At 43.7% G+C, this 8,265-nt stretch overlaps 1 protein-coding gene across 1 annotated transcript; it reads left to right on the forward strand.

Annotated features, from left to right (window-relative positions):
• Window positions 1–723: 723 nt before the first annotated feature.
• Window positions 724–2,666, forward strand: TRH (thyrotropin-releasing hormone). Its single transcript, XM_010012798.1, has 2 exons — window positions 724–1,006; window positions 2,092–2,666. The coding sequence occupies exons 1-2, from the start codon at window positions 811–813 to the stop codon at window positions 2,664–2,666; spliced, it is 771 nt and encodes a 256-aa protein (XP_010011100.1). The 5' UTR covers window positions 724–810.
• The last annotated feature ends 5,599 nt before the right edge of the window (window positions 2,667–8,265 follow it).

Consider the following 8,265-nt stretch of genomic DNA (forward strand, 5'->3'; position numbering starts at 1 on the left):
TTATATGTTATATAGCTATATATTATCTTTAATACTAGTATTAAAGACATTCCATTCTACTAAAGGAAATCTGCCTACTGGGAGATAAATCCATAAATGCATTAGGAATTCCAGTGTTAGCTAGAAGAAAATAGAAAAACACTTGTTATCTGGGCAAGGGGTAACGGAGGGTACGATTATGTCTCTGAAAAAAATGAGGTGCTTCCCCAAAGCAAGAAATCTCCCTGACCAACAGAGTGTAGCTCTTACAATACTGACAAATACACAGAAATAGATAGTAAAAACTAATGGACTATTAAAGCTGGGCTTTAACTAGAAGTGGAATGAAAATGCTGCAAATCCCAGTATTGTTTAAACTGAACCCTTAGCAAAGGGAATTGCCTGGTGGAGATTGTTAGTGCAGATATATGTGTGTGTACCTCACTCATGCAGGGCAACAGGTAACACAGAGTTCAAGAAGGAAATGCTTCTGCCTTGTGGCAGAGGGCAAAGCAAAATCAGTGGCTTTCAGAGCTGTGTGTGCATCAGGAAGCTCGGTGTTTAAAATGCCTGTATTTATTCTGCCAGAAAAACGAGCAGGTGCCTGGTTTTAATTGTGATGGATTTACAGATTCTTTGAAGAATATAAAACAAACTGAGAGGTCAGTAACAAGAATGAGGCAGGACCCTCATGAGCCTTGAATCCCTGCAGCAGCGCGCATTTCTTTTTCAGCGTTTGGAAATACTGCTGCTATTGCTAGGTTTGTTTGCTCCATCATCTTCCCCTGATGCTCTCTCCCCCATGAAAGTTGCAGGAACCCTCACCCCACAATGCCATCTATCCAGCTGCCACTGCTGCTCCTCTGCCTGACCTTGTGTGGCGTTTGCCTCAGCGAGAGGCAGCCTCTTCCAGAGGGAAGTGAGAACATGGGAAGAAGTCCCCTGGATGACATCCTGCAGAGATCTGACAGCCTCATTCTCCAGTCTGTCCTCAAGAAAGCTGAAAAGGAAGGAGAGGTTAATAAAGGTATGTATTCACTGGGGACACCCATCTGGTTTTGCTGGCATAGTACTTGGCTGAGATCATTAAATCCAGTGTATAGTTCCCAGGTTCTGATGTATGTATTTCTTACTCTAATGGAAAAGGAATGATAGGAGATTTGCTGCAATACACTGACAGAGAGTTCCCAAAAGGCACTCTAAGATCTCCCTGCTTAGGCAATGTTGTACCATCACTAAGCAACTGCTGCATAATAAGAAGGTAGAAGCCCATCACAGAAAACTTGCCTGTCCGGTAAGTACTTCCCTAGGGAAGCTCTAAGAGGACACATGGGGGACATTCCCCAGTTGTGGACCCCACAGCTAATGTTATTTGGAGGAGGGAGTGCTACCATTCCCCAACTACCTCAACCCTCTGGTTTCTACACCCCAGCAGAGGCGGGCTTTTCCATGGCTGGGAAAGCAGAGGCTGCTCCTCCGAGCCTGCAGATGCTCTGCTCTCACTAGTCACTGTAGCAGAACCAGATCAGGCTTCGGGACTGCAAGCAGCAGCACAGAGGTGCCTGCCACCAACAAGGAGCACAAAGCCCCTTCAGAGTAGAAAAAAAAGCTGGCTCATATGCCCCTAGAAAAAGCCTTCCTCCCTCTTCACGTGAATGCTGAAAATTGATTATGTTGGTCCAAGACGTGAAATATTAAAAAAAGCTTAAAAATGAGCATGAGATACTAATGGAGTTATGACTGGTAGCTGGAAATACTGAGCTGGCTTTCAGATGTCCACATCCCTGCTTCTACTTATGTCTCAGATCTACCTTTTCCCTGCCTCATTTACCTGTACCAACACACTAGGCTTGGTCATTGCATGTCTTTCCATTTGGCTGCCACTAGTTCCTAGTGTGTCAATCATCCTTGCTAAAAATGTACCAGAACTGTTTTAACAGATGCCATCTGGAGTGATCAAATTCAAGACCATACTTGCAGTTACCTGTGCAATTAAATGGGCATAATGAGCAACATATAATGGTCCTGCACCACAGAACTCCACAATTCCCATTTCAACTAGCTTAGTGAGGACTATGGGGGCTCCTTAACATTATTCTTTTCCAGAGACAGAATCAAATGCCCCTCTGCCAGAATGGCTTTCCAAAAGGCAACACCCTGGGAAAAAGTACTTGAGTGAGCTGGAGAAGAGACGGCATCCTGGGAAAAGAGATGTTGAGGAAGACACATCTTATGGAGACATCCAGAAGAGGCAGCATCCAGGGAAAAGAGAGATAGAAGATGACCTTGACAGCTCTCTGGAGCTGAAAAAGCGACAGCATCCTGGCAGAAGGTCATTGTTGGAACAGGATGCTGATCTCTCTAGTGCACAGCTAACCTACTTGAACGAGTTATCCAAAAGACAGCATCCAGGCAGAAGGTATCTGATCTACACGCACCACCATCCTAGCAGAAGAGGCTGGAACGATGAGGTAGACTTAAATTACCAATATGGTGAGAAACATCAGCACCCTCGAAAAAAGCACTGGGATTTTGATAGCCCAGATGATGCAGGCCCCTGCAACTTTCAGGAGTCCTTCACCTGTAACAAAGGCAGCTTGTTGCTTGATCTAGTAGAAAATGCTGGCAAAGAAAAACGTCAGCACCCAGGAAAGAGATCAGCATGGGAGAGTGAAACAGAAGAATAAGAAAATCATTGTGCATCATTTGCATTGGTGAATTGCCATATCACTAAAAAATTCTGTTCGCTCCCTTTTTGCTTCCTGCTGCTGACCTCTGCGCCCATTTTTCAGTGCATTAATGGCTTTGTCACACACTTAAAGTAAAGGGACTAAGGGACCCAGCTGCATGTGTCAGGCAAGTACTGAGAGTCTCCAACTCGCCCCATCCGGGAAGATGAATGTGCTCATTTCCTTACAGGCCCAGACCCCAGAAATGTGTGCCCAATTTTCTGTTCCCAAATTACTAAACCAGGCTATTAAATATCTGTTCTGATGCTCCTAAAATGGAATAATTATATGGTTTCTTCTTACATCAGTGAAATCAGCAAATTAATGGAGGGGGAGAAAAAAAGAACAACATACACCAACTATTTCAAAATTAAACTGAATAGGTTTTCAATTCAAAATGATACATTAGTGAGACCTGAACCCTTGTGTACTACAATCTGTCTAGACAGTAAGCACAGAGATAGAAACTGTTCCAGCTTGAACAGATTAGATGACTGACTTCATAGTTTGACTTGGAACTGGCACATAAAACCCGTTTTCACCTAAGAGGCCGCACAGTGCAGTGTTAAATGCGTCCTAGAGCATCTCAGCTGCAAGCTGTGACCCTGTGTACACCCCATAGTAGAACTCCCTCCCTGGTGTGTCCACACTTCAGTCACACCACCTGAAATCATGCCTTCTCCTCAGACATTTAAAAATTAAACAAGCAGACATCCTTTTCTTCCAAGAAGGGTTTCTGATGTCTCTCCTCTCAAAGGAATGCTTTTACTTTTGCAGTCAGATTTCCAAAAGTGTTTACCTGAAATGAATGATTCAATAAACATCAATAATCAACTCTGGGTGTCCTGACTGTTATGCAAACACGCTGTAATAGAGTGAAAAACACAAACCCAACCCAAGCTAAACAAATACAAACATCAAAGAGTATGTTTCTAGGCACAATCTTCTTGCGTGCTGGTGGTCAGCACGTGTTTATACATAAAACTATTCTGCTGCTGAAGTGGAAAGATGATTTGCCTATAGATAGATTCCCTTTTTAAATCTGCTGCCTGTACGACACACAAAGTTATGCATCTGGGCTAAACCCACAGCAACCTTCTCACCTTGTTCACAGGGACCTTGGTACCAAGTCCGATTTCTGTTCACAAGTCTAAAACATGGATTCACAGGTTTTTGCACTAACACAGGGTCACTGAGCGCACTGAATTATTCACAGCAACACTTGTGTGTATTTCGCTAAAATGCTATGTTTTTATAAACAAATCGGTATGTTTACCACCCACTGACATCCATCCTCAATACCACCAACATGCATTAGTGTTCCTTTTAGACAGGATTGTTTGCTTCCTCGCTCAGTGCCTCAGAGCACTTCCTCAGGTATAGAGGTTAGTTCTGCCACACAGTCCAGTTACCCTGAGCAGCTCAGTGAGCTTCCCTGATGCTAACACTCCCAGGCTGCTCTGTGCTTAACACGCTCTATGTACAGGACATACAGAGCTCTTCCATTGACAGGGGCTTCCTAATTCACAAGTGCTGAAGAAATCCTTGGAGAAGGCAACTGGGAATGCTCCATGCACTTCAAATGCTCTCAGCACACTTTCTGTACATGATGCCCTTTAAAATGTTCATTTTTCATTTTGTAAGGAAAAATGATGTCTTGAAAGAATATCATTTCACATACCATTTCCAGCAATGAAGGAATGCTTCTCACACCTCAGGGAACACTACTACACAAGACCACCACCACTGCTATAACATGTCCCAAATAAGTGAAAAACAGGAAAGAAAAAATGTTCAAGTGGGTAAACGTGGGCAACAGCAAAAATGTATGACAGTTCCTGCAAGACAAGGATGCTGCTGTGGCTGCTACAAGAAAGTCAAGGTGGGAAAAGGAGAGAAGCATAAAACCCAAAGTTGTGCACTCGCCCTAACGTGGCACCAGTCGTGCAAAATGTTATTTCCAGCTTTCAGCAAGACTAAACCAACCATGCACAGATGAGTTCCTTACTTGCCACAGGCTGATGTTTCTGGCATGTTACCAGTCATCGTGACATGGGAATTTGATTCCTAAAGCACAACTCTTACAAGTATCTTCAAAATGAGCTTTTTTTTTCCCCCCAATGGAAGGGAAAGGTCATGTGAACAAGTTGTACAATTAATATTTCCTGCAACTGTTTGCAACTCCTGTCCTGTGCCCCCTCCCACACACTTACCAGCCTTGACCTCTTTGCTAACCCACTGTAATTAGCATGGGCTGAGTGTTTCCAAGGGACATGTGGCTCCAGCAAACCCCTTTATTACTACTTTTAATGACTCATTAGTTGAAGAAAGTTTGACATCATCACCACCATGGCTGAAGTAGAGTCACTGCTTGCCTGGTAACTCACTCAGCTAGCATCAAACAGGCAGCTGCACTTTTAAAGCATCGCTCATGACATTTCTATGAATAACATCTATGGTAAAAATCAGGCACGTGGAGAAGCACTGCAGAAGGAATGAGTCTGGGATCATAGAATGGTTTGGGTTGGAAAAGACCTTAAGATCATCTAGTTCCAACCCCCCTGCCATGAGCAGGGACACCACACACTAAACTATGTCGCCCAAGGCTCTGTCCAATCTGGCCTTGAACACCTCCAGGGTTGGAGCATTCACAACTTCCTTGGGCGACCCATTCCAGTGCCTCACCACCCTCACTGTGAAGAACTTCTTCTTCCTTATATCTAACCTAAAGTCCCCCTGCTTAAGTTTAAACCCATTACCCCTTGTCCTACCACTACAGTCCCTAATGAAGAGTCCCTCCCCAACACCCTCATAGGCCCCCTTCAGATACTGGAAGGCTGCTCTGAGGTCTCCACGCAGCTTCTCTTCTCCAGGCTGAACAGCCCCAACTTTCTCAGCGTGTCTCCATATGGGAGATGCTCCAGTCCTCTTATCATTCCTCGTGGGCCTCCTCTGGACTTGCTTCAACAGCTCCATGTCCTTTTTATGTTGAGGACACCAGAACTGGACACAATACTCCAAGTGAGGTCTCACGAGAGCAGAGCAGAGGGGCAGGATCACCTCCTTTGACCTGCTGGTCACGCTGCTTTTGATGCAGCCCAGGATACGGTTGGTTTCTTGGCTCGAGCACACACTGAAGCCAGCTCATGGGGAGCTTCTCATCAGCCAACACCCCCAAGTCCTTCTCCACAGGGCTGCTTTGAATCTCTTCTCCACCCAGCCTGTAGCTGTGATGATCCCAGACTTACCAGAGCTCAACTCCAGACTGTACAGAGACATGGTGCAAAAGATGCAGAGAGAGGAACCCTTCTGGTTTTAGGAAATGGATATGTAGATGAAGTCCCACTTCCCCCCCAGTAAGAAAAGCATGAGCTCCACAGTCCTACAAGGGTAATGAGGAAGGATTCAAGTTGAACACAGGGACCTCTGATAAAATCAGATGGGAAAGTTCTTTGAGAAAACTGAATTATCTACCTGCCTTGAGATTATTTTTATACCTCTGTGAAAACATTTGTCCTTTGTTTTCCTTGATGAAAACACTGCAGCTTTAAAGTGCTAAGAAGGAAACCGAGGAAAGGACATTTATCAGTCATCTGTCAATTCACTCTGTCTGTTTACACGAGATGAAGGAGGGTAAAGCCTCCTCTAAGAACCAAAAGCTGACTGAATCACAAACTGCACTGGTACCCTGAAGCATGATACTGATTCCTGACAGAGACAGGGCGTGTTGGGTACTATTGGAACAATGCTAGCCAAAAGGCAAAGACAACTCTTGAGTTTGTTTTCAGCCTCATTCGCTCACAGCTAACATACACTGCACCTTCCTCAAGTTCACATGAATTGGACAGCTGGGAAGTCTGGACTGAATAAATCAAGCAAATACTTCTGCAAAATGGGATGGAGGTAAACCAGGATTCAACTTGCCATGTCAAAGGAAGTGATCTCATTGCAGTCTTGTCTCTATAATGGATGTCCTACCTGAATGCAATTGAGTATGATGCAGCCTAGACACTTCAGTAGCTGATTGGAATAGGACAAAAAGTAAGATTATGACTGAGAAAAACAGGGAAAGTGACGTGCTTTGAAGAGGTTGCCTAAGATATGATTGCTGTTTTAAACTAATTTTCACAGACAAGCATATGTTTCCGGCCTAAGTTCCCTCCTGATTCTGAAGCTGCTACTGCGTGGGGTGTCTGAAGAAACTATTGAAAAAAGAGAAGGGGACAAGGAGAGAGAAAAGCCAAGACAAATGAAAAATATAGTAAAACTTTATGGAAGGTTCTCTGAGCCAAAGCAGTCAAGGCAAAAAGTAAGCTCCTCAAACAAGCAGGTGGTGTTGAAGAAGACAGCAACACAGCCCTGCAAAAAAATCACAAATCATTGACTATTGAACACCCACTGCTGAGGGTATCCCACTTACTGATTTTAAAGATGCTGCTTTCAGGAAGGGAACTGGTTGCACCCAAATATAGGTGTGCTTGAAATCTGAAATGAGCCCTGAACATAATCTAGACATTGAGGCATACGGATCCTACAGTTAAAAGATTAAACAAACTGCAAACACAAAGGAATTCAGAATCTTCCTGACTGCCCTTTATAATTCACCTGCTCTACATACAAGTGGTGCCGCTCCACGGCACTCAGGCCCAATATCCCAGATTCTTCAGCAGCGTTAAGGGACCAGATAAACTTACGCAGATGACTGGCCTGCCAATGCTGAAGCAGTTGATAGGCAAATCAGACAAATGGGACTCAAGAAGCTGTCAGCCGCAGCTCTCACAAATCACCACTTGTCAGTTTTGATTGAGGAGTCTGCAAACACAGGAAAAACCATGGTTTGGCATGGAAATGGAGCTTCTGTCCTCTCTGCACAGACTACTTAAACGGATTTGGTTTGTATCAAAATGTTTACTCCAAGCAACTGGAGTATATTGAATGTACGAGTTTGTTGAAAGGAACAGCGATATGCCAGTTCAGTTCTATGACCAAAATGAAAAATACAGAAAATGTTGGTTTAGATCCACCTGAAGGAACAAAAAATTTTTTGCAGATAAATTAAAACCAAAGATCATTTTATGCTGTAGGGAGAATTTCATGCTAATCCCTTTCAGTGTCAGGAGATTTAAAATTAATTTTTTAAAATCGACGATTAAATTACAAAACTGAATTTAGGCCAGTTTTAAACACAGCACTGGTCAAAATTAACTGGCTGCTTAGTTCAGGAAGAACACTTTGATTTTCCAAAGAACATTCTGATTTTCTGCTCTGCTTCTACCCCAAAGTCTGTATTGAACTCAACACAACTTTCAGATATTTAACACATTTTTTACAGCAAGTAAACCGCACTTGTGCAAAAGTGTTCCACTGCATCCCTTGAGAAGCAGATGGGCACCACCAAGAATTACTTCTAGTCTACACTTACCTCTCCCATGCTGGGATCAAATTCCATTTTTTAACATTTCAAACGGCACTGAAGATACTACAAGTCAGAGAATACATGTGAACATAACTGGAAAACATTTCTGGCGGGACCGTGCCATGGCTACAGGGCTGCCTG

Source organism: Nestor notabilis, unplaced genomic scaffold, assembly GCF_000696875.1.
Source record: "Nestor notabilis isolate BGI_N333 unplaced genomic scaffold, ASM69687v1 scaffold36094, whole genome shotgun sequence".
Taxonomy (NCBI): Eukaryota; Metazoa; Chordata; class Aves; order Psittaciformes; family Psittacidae; genus Nestor; species Nestor notabilis.

Bases quoted from the DNA above. Each gene is read 5' to 3' on its own strand.
- TRH (XM_010012798.1), top strand. From the start codon at position 811: ATGCCATCTATCCAGCTGCCACTGCTGCTCCTCTGCCTGACCTTGTGT. The intron at 1,007-2,091 runs GTATGTATTCAC...TTCCAGAGACAG, and splicing joins GGAAGGAGAGGTTAATAAAG to AATCAAATGCCCCTCTGCCA.